This window comes from Eleginops maclovinus, chromosome 24 (genome assembly GCF_036324505.1).
Source record: "Eleginops maclovinus isolate JMC-PN-2008 ecotype Puerto Natales chromosome 24, JC_Emac_rtc_rv5, whole genome shotgun sequence".
Classification (NCBI taxonomy): domain Eukaryota; kingdom Metazoa; phylum Chordata; class Actinopteri; order Perciformes; family Eleginopidae; genus Eleginops; species Eleginops maclovinus.
Genome location: NC_086372.1, coordinates 1135204 through 1157293, shown reverse-complemented (window position 1 = coordinate 1157293; position 22090 = coordinate 1135204). Strand labels below are relative to the sequence as shown.

Sequence of the window (22090 nt, the reverse complement as noted above, 5' to 3'; positions counted from 1 at the left end):
CCTTCGGGTCAAGAGGTAATTTCCTGTGGTCAAGTGGTCAAGCACATGAGGTAAGTCAGATGTCTTGCTTCATTTTTTTAAAAATGTCATGATTTCTTCTAGATTTGTATATGAAGCTGTGAAGCCCGTCATTGGTGTTACTCAGTTTATAGCCATGGGGTTGAGAAAAATTAAAATAAAACTTGAATACATCAAATAAATTTAAGTTTTTGATAACACTGAAAGCATGTGGTCTCACACACAGCAGCCATTTTGTTTTAATTGTAGTTTTTCCCCCAAACTGTCATTGGCGTTACTGTCATTGGTGTTACTCTTCTTCCTGGCTAAACTGGTAACACCAATGATATGTACTGTATAAAAGGTCCAACAAAAACATCAAGTGGAGAAAAAAACTTTACCAAAACAGTTTAATTATTTTATAGTTATTTGTATTGTATAGTTATTGTATAGTTATTTTGTTTTGCTATTGTACTTTTCAATATTTCAGGTATGGCCAAATTGAGTGCTGCTGAAAAGCAGAAACTATACAGGCAGCGGAGAGATACAGACCCTGTACGTAGGGCAGAGTACTTGAAGAAACGGCGTGAGGGTTATGTCAGTGATATTGTCAACAAAAAAGGAAGAATGTAGGAGAGTTAAGTGAAAGAGAGAGGAGAGCTCAGCGAAAGGCATGGCGTGTGTACCAAGCCAGATGCAGGCAGCGAATGAGGGTAGTCCAGGCAGTCTTGACCCCAACCTCTTCTCCAGACAGATCACCAAGCATCCCAAGGTAGACCTGGCACATGTTAATACAGGTTTTTTCTTTTGTCATCTCAGCCCCTTGTGGCATGTAGTATTTAATATACAGTAGTTCATCAATTTCTCTTTATCTCTGAGAGAGAGAGAGAGAGAGGACTGCCTTATCCATGTTGATTTCAGCGAGAATTTCACCTGCAAATACGCCAAAGAAATTCAGTCGGTGCATTTTGGGGGGTCACACCAGCAAGCGACCCTCCACACTGGAGTTCTGTATGTGCATGAACAGCCCCCCTTGTCCTTTGCTACCATCTCCCCCTGCAGACGGCATGATCCAGTGGCCATATGGGCTCATCTGGACCCCATCCTGGACATGGTGCAGAGTGAATACTCTGATGTGAAAAACCTGCATTTTTTCTCTTGACGGGCCAGCAACGCAATACAAACAAAAGGGCAACTTCTATATGATTAGCTCGGAACCACACCAAAAATGCTTCAAAAATACAACCTGGAATTTCTTTGAGGCAAGCCATGGGAAGGGTGCTCCGGATGGGGTGGGAGGAGCCTTGAAGAGGTCTGCAGATTCTTTGATCTGCCACGGAAGAGACATCCCAGATGCCAGAGCTCTTTATGAGGCATTGATTCAGGCAGGTACACAGGTGAAGCTGTTCTTTGTAAGCGAAGAAGATGTGGTGGAGAGGGCAAATAGAATGCAGCAGGTTCCTCTTTCAGCAATTAAGGGGACAATGAAGATCCACCAGGTTTTGAGTTTGACCCCTGGAAACATGAAATACAGGGATGTAAGTTGCTTCTGCCAGGCAGGCGAGAATGTGTGGGACTGCCCATGTTTCAGTCTGCAAGATATCGCAATTGGATATGTTCCACCCACACAGAAAGCCCAGTCAGAGCCACAATCACACAGGCCAAATGTGATTGAGAGCCATCACTGCGGGCAGTGGTGCATTGTAAATTATGATGGGCAGCCATATCCTGGCATTATCCTGATGGTGGAGAACCATAATATCCAGATCAAAAGATTTGGGCGTTCATCAAGGAAGAGCTGGGATGTTGAAGTGAGGAATGGAGAAAAGAGTTGATCAAGTTCAGGAAATGAGTTTATGATATGCAAATGAGTTCATGAAATGAGTTTATGAAATGAACGTGTGTTTATGAAATGAGTTTAAATGAGTTTATGAAATGATTTTTTTTTTAATGAAAATGAGTTTATGAAATGATTGTAAGAAATGAAAATGAAATAAGTTTCTGAAATAAAAATGAGTTTATTTCCAAAAAAGTAGTCATTGTTGTTATTTGATGTTATGGCATCATTGGTGTTACTTAATGTTTTTTTCAGTGATCGCCTGGTACACATGGATTATTGTTATTGATCACCAACATTTTCTTTTTCATCATTTATTTATTCATGAGCTGGGATGTTGAAGTGAGGAATGGAGAAAAGAGTTTATCAAGTTCAGGAAATGAGTTTATGATATGCAAATGAGTTCATGAAATGAGTTTAGGAAATGAAAATGAGCGTTATGAAATGAGTTTATGAAATGAACGTGTGTTTATGAAATGATTTTAAATGAGTTTATGAAATGATTGTAAGAAATGAAAATGAAATAAGTTTCTGAAATGACTTTATAAATTAGTTTATGAAATAAAAATGAGTTTATTTCCAAAAAAGTAGTCATTGGTGTTACTTAATGTTTTTTTCAGTGATCGCCTGGTACACATGGATTATTGTTATTGATCACCAACATTTTCTTTTTCATCATTTATTTATTCATGAGGTGGTATGTTTAAGTAAGTATTCAAAAACTTATATGCATATTCTTCAACTGATTTTTGTTTTATAACGAAAACATTGAAGGCGCAAGTGAAATGGATGTCCATAATGCTGATTCTGCACTTTTTTAAATTAAGTTTCATAGGTTAAATCAAATATTTGTTTTGTTTTATTGTTCCAAGTGTTTTCTTTTAATGGAATATTCAAGTTTTAGGGAAAGAATATTTTTTAGAAATATGCAGTATTGTTTGCATTATAGGTAACACCAATGACAAAAAAAACAACAGATGAATTATTTATTGAAATTTTTAAAAATAATAAAAATGCATTAAGCTGGACCTGGTTTGGATTAGTCAAGTTTAGATGTTATATATTGATATTAAAGAAGTTTCAAGTGTATTAGAAGGAATAATTTTCATCAGAAATATTTTTCCCAAATTCAACCTTTCCTGGAGAATGACCCTACTATACGATTCTGTCAGACTGCACGGTATTGTATTTAACGTGTCAGACAAACGTATTACATCTTCTACATCTACTCACTAAGCGGGAGGACATTTTATTTGGAGTTTAGCTTTGGCTAATTTTGTGTGCTAATCATAACGGTGTAAACAGTGAGTTACTGCAGGTCTGTTTCAAGCTAAAGGAATTGCATATTACATAGCACTGTCTGACTGCAAGGTTACAATACTGTGCAGTCAGACAGAATCGTAAATAAACATCTAAAGTTATACAATCTAAAATAAATGTCCGCCTGTTATAAATACATTTTATTTTGTACGATATTACAGGAAGTGCTATGTGAAATGCAATCCCTCCAGACCATCTGAATTGCATATCACATAGCACTTGCTGTATCATCCTTCAAAATAAAACCTTCATTATAACAGACCGGAGCCTCTGACTGCACGGTAGTGTAGTGAACTCGATGGCTTGATATCAATTTGACTCCAATACCGTGCAGTCTGACATAATCGTATAGTAACATTGAGAGTTACACAATCTAAAATACACTCCCGTCTGTTTTAAAGGAGTTTTATTTTGTAGGATGTTACCGCAAGTGCTATGTGATATGCAATTCCTCTAGCTTGACCCACAGCTGCAGTACTTCACTGTCACCACAGGAGGGCGTTAATACCCACTTTCTGAATATAATGCCATTAATACAGAATTTCACTGAGGCCTTTAACAGTCCAAATTTCATTGAAGTATTACTTATATTACGGTGAACAAAAGACAGAATAAATGTTAAAATATGTATTAACTCCTCTAGCACGAAGGCAGACATGCTATCTTAGTAATACACTGTAGTTTAATGTATAACAGTAACTACAACGGTGGTATTATCAAGTTAAATGAGTAATTAAAAAAGAAGCAGCTGTAGTTACATTCTTTACTGATACTTATTGGAGCAGGTGATTAAACATTGATTTACCTGTAAACATATATATATATTATACATTATAAACATGATAATGTGAATCGTTTGTATTGGACTTTTATTAAGTTAAATAATTGTAATGTTTCGTTTTATTATGCTCCTTTTATGTCTGCATTTTCTGTTTTTAGTAGACATGATTTAAATGCTGTAATTTTAGGATGTTATGTTTTGATATTTATATGATTTTACTTGTCTTTATCTGAAAGTTAAATACGGCATTGAAATATATTTTAAAAGGATAGTTCTGATAACATAACAGTTCCTAGTGGCATCAAAATGAAATGATCCTTTTAACACAGTAACCTACATTCATTTAATGATTAACTATTCCTCGAGTACCACAGACTCCCTGCAGGGGGGGTGCACAGCCACAACTGTGAAATAACAAACGCACTCTGACACACAGACTCTTCCACCATGGGTTTCTCGGCGGCTGCAGCCCGGGCTCTCCGGCTCCATGCGTTCTGTCCCCGGACACCTTCTGCTGCCCGGCCCAGTGCGGAGCTACGATTCCGGGGCTCTGCAGGCAGGACCCCCCAGGCTGTCACAGAGGCCAGGAAGTCGAAGAGCATCGATGATCTGCCTGGCCCCAGTTTACCCACCACTCTGTACTGGTTATTCATCAAAGGATACGCGGACAGAAGCCACTTACTGCAGGTACAGTGCTGGTGTTTACAGTTTTCCTCCTGTTTGCAACTCTGAAAAGCAAAATGCGTTCAGCTTCCTTCACTTCTGAGTTTTAATGTTTGTTAGAGAGATACAGAGGCAGCGTATTTTACTGTTGTTATTCTAAAGTTACTATAGCTGTAACCAAATGATCCTTTAAATCAAAATCTGAAAAACTGAAATTCTCTGGAGGAAAAAACAACTAAATGAATACAAATGAATGAACATTTCTTTTGGATTCATATTGAGTGAAACCGTGCTAACAATAAATATGTGAAAATATGTACATTATGCAATATATACAGTATGGTATTAATACTGACATGAATGCTTTGATTCTAATAGAGTTGTATATCGCTGTACTCTGAACACATTGCATGCTTTTGTTTTCACGCTCTGGCTGCAGGATGTGCAGAAGAGCCTGTTCGGGCCCATCTGGCGCTCCCAGTTCGGTCCGTTCGACATCGTGAACGTGGCATCGCCAGAGCTGATTGCCGAGGTGATTCAGCAGGAGGGCCAGTTCCCACTGAGGTGCGAGCTGCCACACTGGAAGGAGTACCGGGACCTCAGGGGCCAGGCCTACGGGCTGCACGTCGAGTGAGTCTACTTTTTGTATAGACATATTTAATAAAATAATAATACATATTAGTTCCTTCACTTCAGAATACAAAAGAACATCTTTATATTATCATAGAGAAGTTAGAATGAATTGTGCTACAATAAGTTTAGTTTGTTAAAGTACTTCTGATAGTTAATATGACATGATGAAGTGAGAATGGAGTTCCATCACCTGGAGTTTAAAACCTTAAAGAGACTCTTTACTCTCTAGAACCGGGCCGGAGTGGTACAGAATCCGCGCAGCCCTGAACCCGAAGCTACTGAAGCTGCAAGAGGTGTCGGCCTACAGACCGATCATCCACCAGGTAGTGGGAGATCTGCTGGGGCGCATCCAGCTTCTCCGGAGGCGGAGCGAGGACGGCAACACGGTCTCAGACCTGACCAACGAGCTCTACAAGTTCGGCTTCGAAGGTAGGAAATCAAATCAAACTCACACCAGACATGCCCAACACACTCACACACACATTTCCCCAAATCTGGAGGTCTGGTTAAGGTGCAAAATCCTGGCCAGTGTGGCTTTCTGCTGGGTCTTATTGCCCATGGTGCAATTTCCTCTTTATCCCTGCCCTCAGGAGAAAAATCCGGCTTCAATCCCAAAACAACTTCCTGACTCCACTGGCTTCTCCCACACATTCAGACAATTCTCTTACTGGCAGGATTTCTGGAAAAATATCCCCTTCAAGAAAACAGGCTGAATCAACCCACACTTTAACAGGTTTATCCTCTACGCCTCAGGCCACGTTTTAGTTGAGGGAAAGCGTTCATTTGCAGAGAAACTCATCGATCAAGCATCTGGCTGTCTATTTAAAGTGAAATATCTGCCATCCCTGCCTCTCTAACGCTGCTGCTGCCTTGCTTTTCTGCCGTAACACCACCCCAGCATCCACTTTAAATCATTTAATTATCAGTCCTGAATATTCTATGTAAATATAACTGCTGGTTCTGATGTGAGCATGCGTGGTGCACCCTCTGCTGACATGCATCCTGTGAGCCCAGAGATGCTTTCTACTCCTGCAGGTATCTCCGCCATCTTGTTTGAGACCCGGTTGGGCTGCCTGCAGGAGGATATCCCCCCCGACACGCTGCGCTTCATCACGGCCGCCAACGACATGCTGACGCTGTCCGAGACCGTGGTGCTCTTCCCCCGCTGGAGCCGCGGCGTGCTGCCCTTCTGGAGGCGCTTCGTGCAGGCCTGGGACGATCTCTATGACGTAGGTATGCAGCACAAGACCTTCCTGAGCCTTCAGACCATGTCTCTCTTATAGTTTAGGGAGCAGGAAGAGGAGTCGGCATGGGAGAGGGAGTTTTTACTTGTGTTATTAACTTTCCGTACTTTCCGTGCAGCCCGGACCCTCATCGACAGGAAGATCTGTGAGATGGAGGCTCAGGTGAGCCGCGGCGAGACGTTGGAGGGTTTGTACCTCACCTACCTGCTGTCCTCCGACAAGCTGAGCAGGAGCGAGCTTTACACCAGCGTCACCGAGCTGCTGCTGGGGGGGGTCGACACGGTGAGCAGCGGGCTAAAGGCACCAGTGCATGCTGGGAGTTTCTGCTTTCAGGTTTCGGTGCACGATGCTGCAGCTATGAGGGCTGCAGGTATTTAAACAGAGAACAAACATTTACTCAGAGAAGCAACTAGCCCTCATTCAAAGACACATTAAGACTAAGAGCCAGGATAAATATTGACAACACATTTGCTTTGTTGGCATATGCACAGCAGTTCTAGTGTTGGCAATAAAAGTCCTAGACTTCTCCAACAATACCATTTCCTTAAGACCATAACATTAGAAAAAAAAAAGAGCACGGACCCATTGGTGCATGCAAGGAATAAAGCAGACTGTCAAAGGAAAAACTGCACAGTGGAATAAAACACTTGAACTGCAGAGATGTTGTGGTATTGAATTCCCGCAGCACTCTGCTCCTCATCCTGAGACTTGTTCAGGAAACCTGGAACAGCACAAACGAGTTGAGGTTGTGTTGCTTCACGTCGTGCTGCTGCAGAGCCCGTCGGCCTGAATTCCAGGCAAGGCGAGGTTTAGGTGAGGCCTGTAGGAGTTGTTCTAGCTGCGAGATGGATATCAAATTTAGAGACAACAAGAAGAAACTGTGCCAACATCAACGGTCATGAAGGGGTCAAGCTTCCCTGGTGAAACGATTGCCAATAAAAAGAAAAACCTCTTGCTTCACTTCTCGGAAGGACAGACTCAAAATTAAACTAATCAGATTCCCCCCTCCTCTTCCTCAGACATCCAACACTTTGTCGTGGGCGCTGTACCACCTGGCGAGGGACGGGGCGGCTCAGGAGCGTCTGTACAGAGAGGTGATATCCGTATGTCCGGACCACCGGGAGCCGAACTCCGACGACCTGAGCCGGATGCCGTTCCTGAAGGCCGTCATCAAGGAGACGCTGCGGTGAGAAACATCTTCCAGTCAGAGCGTCCTCAGGGAGCGCTTTCCCAACATCATGAAGTGAGGCAACAGTACGAAAGGAATAAAGGGTTGATTCATCTCTCCCATGAATCAGGAGGAGCTAGAACAGACCGTACTGAGGAACCCGTCATCTTTATTATGCAGCTGATATTATTCTGTTTCTCCTCCAGCCTCTATCCCGTGGTCCCTGGAAACGGACGCTTCATTTCTGAGGACGAGGTGGTGGTGGGGAACTACTGGTTCCCAAAGAAGGTGATCATCTCCGGATGTCCTTCAGGTGCTCCTTTAACTTTAAAGAGTGAAAAGAAAATTCACATGCAACTATTTCCTTTTACCCAGACGCAGTTCCACCTGTGCCACTACTCCGCCTGCCACGATGAAGCACAGTTTGAAGAAGCAGAGCTCTTCAAGCCGGAGCGCTGGCTGCGAGGCGAAGCGTCCCGAGGCAGAGCGGCGCCCAGCTGCTACAAGCACCACCCGTACAGCTTCATCCCGTTCGGGGTGGGGGTGCGAGGCTGCGTGGGGAAGAGGGTGGCGGAGATGGAGATGTTCATCGCTCTGTCCAGGGTGAGAGACAGATTAATTGGAGAACTCTGAGGATAACTTGACCCTATAAAACCACATCCAACCCCTCGGTCTTCCTGACCTCATAAGGCTGTGTGTTTACCAAAGGCAGCAAGCTCCAGTTCATTGACAGGAATGACATTTACACAATACACTGAAACTCGTATAGACACGGCAGGTGGTTTTATATAACCGCCCCTCCAACTTCAGTCTGGATGTGATGATAGAGTGCATCAAACGGGGGGGCTGTTTAATGCAAACAGCCCCAACACAATGAGGGCCACACTAAGGGTCTGCACAGTTCTCAGTGGAACATAAAGCTCCCTGGTAGCATAACCAAAAGCGTTAGCTCCTTCGTTAGCAGAGGCTACAGTCAGGTGAGGAACATGTTAGCGCACCAGTGGTTGAATGTGATTTATTTGATCATTTTGGTGCTCATACTGTAGAACTTTATCCTAAGTTACGGTCTGATATTAACAGTTTGGTGGTCTTGCAGATGATGCAGAACTTTGAGGTGCAGCCACAGCACGGTGCACCGGTGGTGGAGCCCAAAACTCGAACCCTGCTCATCCCCGGGAAGCCCATCAACCTGCGCTTCCTGCCGCGAGCCTGAGGGACTGAGGGACTTCTGCAGGCTGCCAACAATTCAAAGTGTGCAACACAAGTCAAACTGCATGTGTCTTCATGCACAGGATGAGCTGCACAGGTCTACAGATATCTAAAATAAGAATAAGAGCATAGAATAGCTATTTTCCAGATGAATTACAGGAGATTTCTGGTGTTTGGTGACCTGGTAATCATTTGAGGCTTTTACTGGAATTACAGCCAGCTAACCACTGTGACTTCAATGCAGGAGGAATCAATCTTCAGTTCTGATATCCTCAAAGCCTTGCATAGCATAGCATAGCATAGCATAGCATAGCATAGCATAGCATAGCATAGCATAGCATAGCATAGCATAGCAGTTAAACTAATTTCACATCCAATAAAATGTTTGCTTTTTAATTTTAAGAAGAGACCTGGAAGGAGAAGAGGGAAATCAACAAGGAGGCGATGAAGGAAAGGAGGAATGAGGAAGTGGAAAAGAGGCAGTGTCTGAACCAAATCTGGAATACTCTGTGTTGTTACCGTGTAGATATTTGCTTTAAGTGCTTTTCACAAATAAAAATGTATATATTATCAATGCATTTCTGCCTCATCTCTCCGGCTGTTCATTCTGATTCATATCGTTGTAAACAGAAGACTGCTCCTCTGCAGCCCCCTGCTGTTAATTAGTGAGGATAACATAAGTGTATTTAAGTTGTGCATTATTAGCACAAGTTAAATACAAATATGGTCATGCCTTGAATTCAAGTGTGTGTCACTTCAGTTTTAAACCATCTTGGAGTAAACATTGGATGTAAAGCAGAGAAATACACACAGTGGAGGGATGGCAGATGCCTCTCAACCCGATAGTGGGACCAACAACATCCATCTGTCTTTTTCTGTCATTTCTGTGAAATGTATTCGATTTTTTTAATGTGCATTATAGTTTTTAAAGACCCTCACTTCCGGTGTTAATGATCAGATGACGTCGCTTATCTCGTGCATGCGTAAGGACGTCGTGCCACGTGCACTGCAAAAGATTCCACGTGACTTTATTTGTATTTGTACATAGACAGAAACGCATCTGGGTCTTTTCACTCAGATATGCTCATGCATGTATGGTTCCGCCCCTGCATATTATGGATGTAATACCATTTATTTTTAACGCATAAACTACACGTGTTTCCGCTTTGGGGGTGCATTTGAAATATGAGCCTCTAGGAGCCGCTGCGGAATTTCCTCACTTATATTTTTTTCAGGCTCTGACAGGTCCGGTCATTTTTTGCAGCGGAGGCCACCTTCTCGCCTGTCTCACCGGGAGCGCATCTCCATCCAGCAGCTCCGCGCGGACCGGAGCCTGATGCTCCCACACCATACATTTACCCAGCTTTTTACCCGGCATGTAAACCCGGGTCATTGCTCTTGTTTCAGGCCCGGTTTGTGTGTGTTTTTCCCCCATGGAGGACTAGCCAGGTCGGGGATCCACCGCCCTGCAGGCTGCGTGGGAACACGGAGCTCCACACCGACGGGAATACACCCAAGTCGGGGATAAAAGGCTGAAAATGGTGGATGATTCTGGCTTCTTTTGCCGTCATGTGAACGCGGACGAGGCGCGTCAACGTGCCGGGGATGATGGTGAGTGTGCGCGCACCGTGCGTCTCTTTTGTCACACACACACACACACACACACACACACACACACACACACACACACACACACACACACACACACACACACACACACACACACACACACACACACACACCTGCTGTCAAACTGCAGTATTGATGATTCCTCAGCAGAGAGGCTCCTGAAGGCAGCATGAATAGGGTGGTTTGATGGAGGTCAGCGGGTTGCGTGTGATGGAGGGGGGGTCAGTGTGTCTGACCCGGATGGCTGCATCAGGGTCGATCATCCCGTCAGTGCCTCTCTGTAGAGAACATGGATGCATGGACATGGTGTTCAACAGAGATAGGTGTGTTCGTTCCGCTGTCTGTAGCTCTCCACAGGTCCCTGAAGGGGTCTCAGACCAACTGAGTTTAACATCAATGAGGTTCAATATTCTTATATATAATCATTTATGCTGCGAGTATTTTACTTTCTACTCCCCTGTTCATCTGACAGCTGTAGTTTCAGATGAACAGCTGATATAAATAAACATTTACTGCTTAAATCTTGACTGAAGTCTGGTGTAACTGAGTGATTCGTAGAATAACAGATAGGATTTTTCTCTGTTTTCTAAGTTGAGATAACTTGGAGACTTTTCTATTTTTGGTTCCTGGAGACACCCTGGGGTCCTCCCTCGCATGATGGCTTTGATTACAGCTTCGTTTTCAGTGAGAGGATGATGCAGGAGTCTGTCTTCAGGCTGTGTTCATCAGGACTTAAACATCCAGCTGAGCATGTGTTGTGCTTTTCTGTGTTGCACGTTTTGATTTACTTGGTTAATAGTTCACAAGTTGATGTGATAATGTTTCCCATGATTCAATGCAATGATTAAACTGGGAGTAAAGGGGAATTATCCAGACTGAGACATCCTCACTGTGCCGATAGGTCTTATCATTTGAACCTTTAATGCATTAAAACCCTTTTAAGCAGCAGTTCCTTCTCTTGACAGAAGAACATTAAGAGACAAGAAATAGCCCATCATGCATTGCAGCTGCACACCAGGACCATTTTGATTAAAGCAGCTCGCAGTTGTACCTTAATTCATAAGTAGATTCAGGCTCCCTTGAAAGGCATTCTGGGAAATGCAGGACACCGAGAGACAAAGGGAAAGACAGCAATTCCTCTCATAAATAACCGGTGACGTGTTTTGAACTCTGCAGACTGGAGTTATGAAACATTGAGAGGATGTTAGGCTGATGGAAACCCTCGGAGCCTCTTCCTCTCTCTGTGAATCCTCCGTGTGTTCCAGCAGCGCAGTCAGGCGGCAGGCTCTGCAGCCGCCGGGGAATACAAATGCCACAACACGGCTCCTCGGATCTGTTAGTGGGTCAACATCTCCGGCATGGTGCTACTCGCGGCCTCCCTCACCCCCACCTGTCTGTGGTGTAGTTTACTCCCCGGCTGCTACAGCTTCACTCTCTTAAACATCACAGAAATCCCTCAAATCCATGTCAGAAGTTACCGTCTTTGAGTGTTAATGCATTAGATTAAAGCAGAGCAAATAGACAACAAAGTGTAGCTAGATTTCCTTTAAATTATCATCATATTTCACCCAGAAATGCGTTTGAGTCTGACTTCAGTTTACTCGTATTCGGAACATCTCTCCTGAGTTGACCAGCTTCATCGTGCTGTGTTGCAGTAATGATTGAGTGAATATTTGCATCATATTTGGTGGCATTTATGTGCAGCAACCTTCAGAAATATCCCTGTCTCTCCACCCTCGCATGCACAGACCAGAGGTGAAGCAGTTCATAAAACACACAGGTTGTTGTTGTTTACTGACAGCATCACTAACACTCAGGGAATCTGCCTGTCAGAGAGTCCCACGAGGCGTTCAGGGTCTAACAGTGGCGTTAAGCGCGCCAACGTGAGCTAATTAGTGCGCAGACTGAGCAGGGACCTGCAGGCGGTGGAGGGCCAGATGTTGTTATGGGAGCCGACAGGTGCTCAGACACACTGTTGCAGGATTAGAGAATTTAATCTGACTTTACTTGGTCAGGGACAGCTTGATAATTCTCATAAATGAATCAACAATTGTACTATCTCCTACATCTCACCGTGCTCTTACCACTGGAGAGGACAGGTGGTGCGTTTACCTGCAGAGCTAAAATCCTAAAGACTCTCCTCCTCTCTGAGCGCTGAGGTCAAACCAGATCATGCAAAATGCACACATGCAAATTTGAAGTAAACAAACCTCTGCTGGCGGTGCTTTATTCTTTGTGTCTGAAGCCAGAAATAATTGGCATCGACTTCCTCTGTGATTTTAAAGGTGGCATATAAGGACAAGCAGAGAGCATCATGGGGGATTGCTGCACGCGCAGAAGTGTGATTGCAGACTTTGATCAGCTTCATTTGGTTTTCATATGAGCCAGGAATCAGGACGTGTTTGTGTCTGACTCATGATTATGACGCTGGTCTTGTTACTAATGAAGTCCTGGTGATGATTTATGGTTTGACGCTGCTTTCCCAGACTACTTAACTGAAACTGAGAGCCTGCATGTTATTCATCACCCGAAAGCTGAGTGTATCTCCAGGTTTGTGAAGCTTATGATGGTGTGAAACTTTCCTGACATCACACTCCAGAAAAAGAAATGCTGAAGTGATTTTCCAAACAGCTGTGCCGTCTGCCAACCTTCGGAGCTCTAACCCTCGTTTGGGTTCTCCTCCATGGGAACAAACATCATTGGTATTCCTCAGCAGCTCCCTCAGGGCGCCGGTGGACAGGGAAGCAGTGAGCTGGCTCTGGGAAAACCAGTCTGAGCGTCAGACCAGTGTGGGATAGAGACGACGATCTATGGGAAGGTATTCAGACATGCTGCTGCAGGTGTGAAGACAGCTGAGAGGAACCCGATGGATTTAGGGTGAGTGATTTGTCAATGTTAGTCCTGACCTCGCCTCCAGCCGCACACCGCTCGTTCGAATCCCAGTATCTCGAGCCTGTGGTGGACACACAGAAACCAGGGTTATCAATGGGAGCTGTCAAATGATCAACAGGACATTAAACTGCTCTCATCCCTGATCCGGGGACTGCGCGGCATACGAGATGGACAATGTGTTTGCATATGGAAAAGCAGAATCAAAGGCCCTGTTGCAGTATGGGAAATGTAGTCTCCACTGCTTATGAAGCTTGGCCGCTTTTAAAGGCTGTAAATATGATCCATGAGGTCTGGTTTCAAGGTTCATCGGATCGGGGTGTCTTTGTAAATTCACTGTATTTGGGTTTTTGTGTGAAAGCTGGACAAAACAAAGTCTTTTAGTTATTTTCTACCGTTATTCTACCGGTTGTTTGGAGGCATTTGTGCGACGCTATTGAGATGAAAACAAAGAACTCAGTGTCCTCCTCCTCCTCCTCCTCCTCCTCCATCATCAGCAGATTCTCCACTCTCTGTCCAATGGGAGGAAATGACAGCGACCACACGTGGTTTATTAAAAGTGGAGCAGTGCATTCACTCTGCGGCTTATGTAACGGCGGAGTCTGAGGAGGTGTGAGAATGGTCGTGCCTCATCGGGATCTGTGTGGGAGAGAGAGAGGCGTCACACGCTGCAAATAATCTGCACAGGTCACGATTCATGTCGGTAACGTGAGTCACCTGTGAGCCATGAGTGACTGTTTACTTCTGGAGAACTGAGACTCTCCTCTGCTCATAGTTTAATTTTGAGCCTCAGATCTCGATCTAGATTACCTGTTTTTGCAATTTCCCACTTAAGGCTGCAACTCACAACCTTTTCTTTAGTTTAAAGTCAGATACTTTCCCAAACTCAAACTTGATTTGTCGTTTAGGAATTTTTAGGCTTGTAATTTTAATAATTGATGACACATTTTAGGTTGATTTATTTAGTTTAGCTTGTTTTCAACTCAATAGAATAATCTAAAACCCTCAAAAGACAGAAGTTATGTAGGAAATAACTTCATATTTTTATGCAGGGACAACTTTAGTAACTATTTAAAGCATGCCTTTTTAATTAAAAAGTAGTGCCCTTTTAAATGTTTGCAGCATAAATGTGAAGATTATTGGGATAATATGGTACATTTATATTATTTTGACCGATCATGCCTTATATACACCATGCTGTGTGAAAATGATATGCATCTGTTGAATTTAATACTTTTGAAGTCTTTGTTCATCATAATAGTTTACTTTCATCTGATTAATTGATGCAGGTTTGATGAAAACGGCACTTTTATTTCACTCCAGTTGTTAAACATTTCTCATAAATGCCAAACTACAATCTGAGTTCACTTTCCTTTCTGGCTTTTCCATCGTTCCCTGGCAGGCAGCGTTCCTCTCCCGCTGTCCTACTCCTAGTGTTTCGGTCGCGCGTGCACACACACACACACACACACACACACACACACACACACACACACACACACACACACACACACACACACACACACACACACACACAGCACGTTGTTCACTCGTATTGATCGACATGTGCAGTTTGGCGTGCCAGGTTATCAGTGGTGCGGTTGACGACAGCGAGCGTCTCTTCCTGGAAGGTGTGTGTGTGTGTGTGTGTGTGTGTGTGTGTGTGTGTGTGTGTGTGTGTGTGTGTGTGTGTGTGTGTGTGTGTGTGTGTGTGTGTGTGTGTGTGTGTGTGTGTGTGTGTGTGTGTGTGTGTGTGTGTGTGTGTGTGTGTGTGTGTGTGTGTGTGTGTGTGTGTGTGTGTGTGTGTGTGTGTGTGTGTGTGTGTGTGTGTGTGTGTGTGTGTGTGTGTGTGTGTCAGATCATTCACCGTCGGCATGCACGCCACTGTGGTCCCGGTGGAGAGGAGACAGGGAGAGGGAGGCGATGTCTCAGGTCGGTGATGGACAGATTGTCCTCCCGTCTCTGAGCCTTTAAGACGCTGATGTGATGTAAATTGGATTTAGAGCAGGAACTCAATATTTTGGATGGATTATATATCATGTCTGTTCATCTTTTTGGAGTTGTTTTGCACATTTAAACTTAATTTCAGGGAATTTATCTTGTAAACGGATTAATGAACAATAGAATTTAATTGGATTTATTTTACTTTGGTCGTTTTAAACTCAAATTCACATGGAAAATATTTGATAAAATCACCAATAATAGCCTTAGTATTTACACCTAGCCTAGCCTGTGTCTCAAGTTAAATTAAAATAGTGATATTTGGTGCTTTTTCGTTGTTGTTGGATCATGGGAATGGTTGCCAATGCAAAGAGATGTGTGCAGTGAGTAATGCATTAGGAGGCAGTTACGTAACACAACATGGTGGGAAGGCTTCTGGTGTTTTTCCTTTACCGCTACCTTTCAGGTTCTCTATTCCTCTTAATGCCTTCAGCACTTCGTCTCTGCCAACATGCTTTAACCCCAATCAGGAAAAGCAGCCGCTTATGTCATCACCACAAGATCCTCTCCGCCAAGAAACCTCCTCAGATCAGCTTCATTGTTTGTTTGTGAGTGGGGGGGAGGGCGAGCCGGGTCTCAGGGTGGGAAATGGGATGTATCTGAACCTGAAGTCTTTTAAAAAGACATATTTCCATCACATTTCCTCCACTATATTATCTTTCCTGCTTAAACATATTCTTTTGTGGCCTTTCTCTTGACCGTCCTTCTTGCTTCTGCAGAATCACTCCTGCAGCCAGAAGTTTTTCAAAGTCTTGAGACCAGGCGTCCTTCAGAGACTTCTGTGTGGCTGCTCTTTAAAATATTTGTGCAAAATCTTGACTGGATTTGGACCGACATGTTTTTGGGCACAGCTGGATCCGGTCTCAGCAGCGCGTGCAGGCTCAGCCTTGCCGATTGTTTTTGGGTTTGGTGTCTTATCACTCCTCATCCTGCTGCTGCTCTCCGTCATTGACTGTGACACGCACGCACACACGCACGCACGCACGCAGAGCCACGTTGTTGGTGATACATTGAGACACTTGTGGTGTGCAGATGGTCTGAGGTGAACTTTCAGGAGCTGTAGGAATGCATCATGAGCAGATTTCACGAGGGGGTTATGAATCCTACGCAGCCCTCTGTGCGCTGAACAGAAATGAAATGTTTGCAGAAGGAGAACTAAGCCTGTCTGGGAAGGATCAAGAGACGGAGACTGCTCCGAAGTCATCGAGGTGAAGAAGCAGAGTCATCTGGATTCTTCTAACCGGGTGAATAAATGAAGGGAGCTTCAGTGTTCATCTGCAGAGGCCTCTCATTAAGATGCAAAGTTAATCATGCCTCCTTTCTCTGCTTGTGTTGTGAGTCTCCAAGTCCAGCATTATTTCCAGGGAGCATTTTCTCAAAGACAGCTCCTGAACGCCTGTCTCTCAAGCCTTTGAAGTTTCTGCAAGCACCCACCACCTCTAATTTGTGCCACAAAGACTGAAAAGCAAGCTCCAGGTGTGTTGGAAGCATGCACTGTTGGAAGTAGAAATATGTTAATGTGTGCAGAGTTCCTCCTGATGATGTCATGAAGTACATCTGTGTCAGTGTGTCTGAGTCTAAAGGAACCAGGTTGAACTCTTTAAAGCGGAGGATGGCTGCAGGGGGTTAATCGGTATTGATAACGAGGGGAGGCAGAATAAGGAATTTAAACAGATCATTTTGATGACCTACTGTATGTGCATCTTTCATTACACGTAAAATAATCAATAACACACACACACACACACCCACCGATCAGAGGGAAAAGACAGGGCCACTGATTGGCTTTCATGCTGTTGCTATGGGAGTTTAAGCTGCTCTCCTATTGGACGGGCTTCGGACCAGGGCCAACTGTCAGCATCCCTCCGTCGTCGTGGCAACAGACAGGAAGCAAAGGGGGATGTGGGGGGGGGTTGTTGTTGCTGCTGCTGCCGACTCAAACAGCAGAAGAAGAACCTGCTCTGTTTATTGCATTTTTTTTCAAGAGGATGATCCTTCTGCAAACATAAAAAATGCATGTTTCTGATCTGCGGTACTAAACAGATTACTGCTCTCACACACACACACACACACACACACACACACACACACACACACACACACACACACACACACACACACACACAGGGTCACTCCGCAGCAACCTGCTAATCCTCCACAGGAAGATGATTATTAATATGAAATGTCTGGATGAAAATGTGTGTGTGTGTGTGTGTGTGTGTGTGTGATGGCTCTATTCAAATGCCTCACACACACTGTGTGCAGTAGTAGCTGATGTTTAATTGAGTGAGCTTGCACTAGTTTTCCCTCCTGCACTTTGTCCTCCTGCTGCAGGAATCAGAAGGGCCGTCAGTGTGCATGTGAGAGGGGTTGCAGGACAGTCCTCACACCCCGATGTGGGGAATATGCATGCCTAGTGCAGAGTCAGTTTACCCAGGATATTAGAAAGCATATCCGACTGTATTGTGGGATGTCAGATGGTTGTTTAAAGGGGTCCTTTTAAAGCTAATTCCAGGTTTCTGTGACACGTTTCCATTTAGTGTTCAAAAAGCTCTTTATTTTTCTCATTGTCAAACCTGCTAGGCTCATCCACCTCTTCATGTTTAGCACCTAGAGACTGGGGGAGGAAAGGGAGGATGTGCTAGGTAGAGGAAACCAAAGAGGATAGAGGGAAGTTGATGGAGGATGGAGGAGCTCATGCATATGGGAGTAAAGTTCCCCAGACAGGAGTTGCATAAGGATCTGTGACCCAGAAACCCCCCGGCAGTCGGGCTGAGTTCACCCCGATATGGCGAGAACTAAAATAGCCAAAGGAGGGAGGAGGCGTGGGAAGGAGGTGACTGAGTTTGTTTAGTTTAACTTTATCGGCACTCTTCTAACCCAGCATTCGTTCCATATTTACATAAGAGCATCCTGAGGCTGTGTCTCAGTAGAGAGGGAGAAGGATTGAGAAAAGCATTTCCATTTAGCAGCTTTTCTAAGGGATATATTTATTTAAAAGTAATTAATATTCGTGTTAATTTTGAAGTGCAGAATGGAAGGTAATACAAAGCACTTCTACATGGTGCACCACAAAACTGTAGGCCTGTAAATACTATTAATTATCATCCTTTCTTTGAGTGTGAAATGACCCGGGAGAGGAGACTGAATCATTGATGAGGATCCATTAGAGAAATCCGGTGGCCTGAAGCGGACTTTTCCTATTCCCCTTAAACGCCTCCTGATCAAAAGAGAGCTTGCCCTCGTCAGATCTCCCGCTGACCGCTGAGCTATTATTAGTGTGTGTGTGTGTGTGTGTGTGTGTCCAAATCTGTTTTACAGGCAGCAGATTGGAAAGCCACTAAATGAACAGTGTGTGTTGCTCTGTCGCTGATCCTGTGGATCGTGCTGCTGGGGTTATTATGGTTTAGCAGCTTGTGGCATTATATCTAAATCACAAAGACCTGTTCTCTGATTCTGTTTCATACAAATCAACATGCAGACGTTTTTAAATGAGGTTGAGACAAATTACGAGATTTTTTATTTATTTGTTGATTAGAGGAACATGTGTTTATTGCAATTTATTCTATTCAGTAGAAGCACAGTAAAAACTGCTGTTGTCTGCAGAAAGTGATATGGATTTAGGGTTCTGATTAAGTTGATTTAAAACTCTGAGTCCAGAAAGTTTGCTTCTGATCATAAATAACCTTCCTCTGTCCTCAGGTGAAAGCTTGCGGCTGTGTGCTGCTCCATAGCCTCCCCTGTCCCTCGCCTCCCACCTGATCACCTCGTCCTCCTCCTCTTCTTCCGGTCCATCATGACCACCACCCTGGAGATGATTCCGGGCGCCCCCGACCCAGAGCTGAGCCCGGAGCGACTGGACGGCTGTGAAGACTTTGGGGGCCGCTACAAGGTGGTTCCCTCCGTGGTCTGCTCCATGTGCTGCCTCTTCGGCATCATCTACTGCTTCTTTGGTGAGTGCTGCTCCACCCGTTCATCAGGTGTTCCTCGAGGGGTCCCTGAAGGCATCATCCTCGGAGTTTAAATCATTCACAACGGCTTGATGTTAAAACTCATCAGAGGTTGCTTTCAGATCTAACAGAGCAGCAAGTGGGCATGATTAGATCTGAGAGTGTTACACATTGGCCCTTCTTGGTATCCAATGTTCCTCTCTTTGTTCCAGGGTACCGCTGCTTCAAGGCGGTGATGTTCCTGACCGGGCTGATGTTCGGCTCCGTTGTGATCTTCATGCTATGCTACAAGGAGCGCGTCCTGGACACGCAGCTGAGTGTGGAAGCGTCGGTGGGCATTGGCCTGGGCATCGGCACGCTGTGCGGCCTGGTCACCATGCTGGTGCGCAGCGTGGGGCTCTTCATGGTGGGGTTGCTGCTGGGGCTGCTGGTGGCTGTGGCCACACTGGTGGGCATGGAGGAGTTCTCGGACAGCCCCCCACGCTCCGTGTGGGTGCCGTTGGGCGTGCTGCTGGGGCTGGGCATGCTGTTCGCCGTGCTCACCCTGCAGTGGCAGCGCCTCTTCACCACGCTCTCCACCTCCGTGTTCGGGGCGGCCGTCATCACGGTGGCGGTGGACTACTTCGTGGAGCTCTTTGCCCTCGTGCTGTACATGTACGAGCGCATGAAGGCCGCGCCCGGGAAGCCTGTGTGCTGGCTGACGTGGGTGGTGCTGGGAGTGTGGCCCGCCCTCACCCTGCTGGGGGTCATGGTGCAGTGGAAGGTCACCGCTGAGGGATACTCCCACACCAAGGGTGAGCTGTTTACTTCTGTCTTTACACAGACCGCTGTAGATTAAGGAAGGTCAGGAGCCTGCAGCTGAGCGCATTACCCATGATCCTCTCCCTCTGTGCCCGCAGTGATCATCAGCCGGCAGCAGAGGAGGATGCAGGTGATGCGGATCCGGCAGCGGGATGACCGCTATCGCAACAAGAAGAAGAAGAAGCTGCAGCCCGGCTCCTCCACCCACAACCACCAGGCCAAGCAGCTCCACCCCGAGCCCGCCTACCGCCGCAAGCCCAACCCCATCCGGCGCTACGACACCGACGTCCTCTCGCCGGTGAGGATCTACTGATATAAAGACTCATACCTCATTAATGACACCTGTTTGAATGCTTGCTTTAATAAGGTGTTTCTCTGCCCCCCCCCTCAGAGCTACATCCAGAGTTTCCGGGAGCGGCAGGTGCAGCCTCCGGCAGGTCGCCTCGCTGGCCGCCCGCACACAGTGGTGGATGTGGGCTACGACTACAGCTCCACCACGCCCCTCACTGGAGTTGCAGGACCCCCACTAAGAGTCTGAGAGACCACCCCCCCCCCCCCACCTCCCAGAGACCTGAACACACCCCTCCACCAGGGAGATACATTACTCTGCAATCACAACCCCACCTGGGTGTCTTCACGTCTGCTCGGGGACAACCACCATGCAAAGAGTTTAGCCACACCCCTCTGAGGAGGAAATGTATTTAGGGCTGGATTTACCCAGAATGCAACACATGTTTAACTGACGTAATGTTGGATTATAGACCCCAGCATGCCTGCACTAACGAAACACAGCAGCTACATCTGAAGGGTGGAGGTGAAGACCCGGAGCAGTGTGCCGTGCCGGCCCTCGTTTGTTTTTAAACACCGTCTCAACTTAAACCAGATCAGGGATCAGTCTGCCAACCTGCCTCAGGTCCACACACACTGAGGAAGAGTCACAGTCATCGTGCTGGTGTTGGTGCCGATTTTCAACCTATGGTGCAAGCCCAACAAAGATCATCTATAAAGGAGAGTGAGGGCCTTCCGATGCAAACTGGGATGTTCTTTCTGCTCTCTTCGCCCTATGGACAACATAGAATCGTCTGTGAAATGGGGGGAGACCCTTGGTGCTGGACGACCAACTTCTTCTCTGTTCAAACGGGTGCCTTGCTCCTCTGTGGAGGAAGGGGGACCTCCCATCGATGGCTTGCTTTTGGAAAATAATGTGAAAACAGAAGGATTTATCCGAAGTGAGGGGGGGTAGAGTTGTTGCGTTGTCTTGTTGTCTTGCCGAAGGAAAGCCACATTTCCTGTGGCACCTCATCTGAGAGAACCACTGATTATTTTGCACCCTGCACTGCAGCCAAGAGATTACTCACACTGCCGTTCTAGAAAATGACGCTCGCTCCAGTCGCACCTTCGTCCTGATTTGTGCTGCAGAGCAATCACAATCTGAGCAGCTTTTAAAAACATGCAAAGGGAAGATGTGATCTGTGTAAAATCTCTGAATGACCAGGATGTGAATAAAGGAGGCTCCAGTGGCCATCTTGTACTGGGACTCCTCCCATCACGTGCACTGGTTCCTTTTTATCTGGGACGTTTCTGTCACCTGTGAAAATGTGAATACTTTAATCGTCTTTACCTCGTTAAAGGAAAAGCAGATATTGGGCAGAGGGGGGGGGGGGGGTGTATGGTACGTTTTTAAATCCTCCGCGGAAAGTGCATGACTAACCCCCCCCCACCCCTTTTTAATGTGCATCGATGTGAACTTTGTACATAAAACACAGCACTGACTAACTTCTTCTTTTTAATCTCCTTTCTTAGAAATCTCATTAAGATGTTGTTGTGTTTTTTCAGTGGGATGTTTATTTATTTGCTGATTTTATTTATTCTGTAAAGGAGCGTGCAATGTCATCACAGTGGGCCAGTAGCTCCATGCTTTTAAAATGAATTATGAATATTAAAGCATGTGTTCCTGCGGGCCTGTAG

The 22090-nt window shown here is 45.4% G+C and overlaps 2 protein-coding genes across 4 annotated transcripts; both read left to right on the top strand.

The window, feature by feature from the left end:
• On the top strand, positions 1-9430 carry LOC134860628 (sterol 26-hydroxylase, mitochondrial). The gene is made up of 10 exons (XM_063877392.1): positions 1-50; positions 4372-4622; positions 5038-5228; positions 5461-5660; positions 6267-6464; positions 6594-6757; positions 7495-7661; positions 7850-7931; positions 8019-8246; positions 8740-9430. Exons 2-10 carry the CDS (start codon positions 4383-4385, stop codon positions 8854-8856), a joined length of 1587 nt encoding a protein of 528 aa, XP_063733462.1. The 5' UTR covers positions 1-50; positions 4372-4382; the 3' UTR covers positions 8857-9430.
• Positions 9431-9907: 477 nt separating this feature from the next.
• tmem198b (transmembrane protein 198b) lies at positions 9908-22052 on the top strand. 3 transcript variants are annotated; one of them, XM_063877633.1, is made up of 5 exons: positions 9908-10463; positions 19074-19324; positions 19534-20115; positions 20221-20420; positions 20514-22052. In XM_063877633.1, exons 2-5 carry the CDS (start codon positions 19168-19170, stop codon positions 20658-20660), a joined length of 1086 nt encoding a protein of 361 aa, XP_063733703.1. In that variant the 5' UTR covers positions 9908-10463; positions 19074-19167; the 3' UTR covers positions 20661-22052. The 3 variants fall into 3 exon arrangements, with proteins under 3 accessions (XP_063733703.1, XP_063733704.1, XP_063733705.1); XM_063877634.1 differs by lacking the exon at positions 9908-10463 and adding an exon at positions 12866-13358; XM_063877635.1 differs by lacking the exon at positions 9908-10463 and adding an exon at positions 16594-16847.
• The last annotated feature ends 38 nt before the right edge of the window (positions 22053-22090 follow it).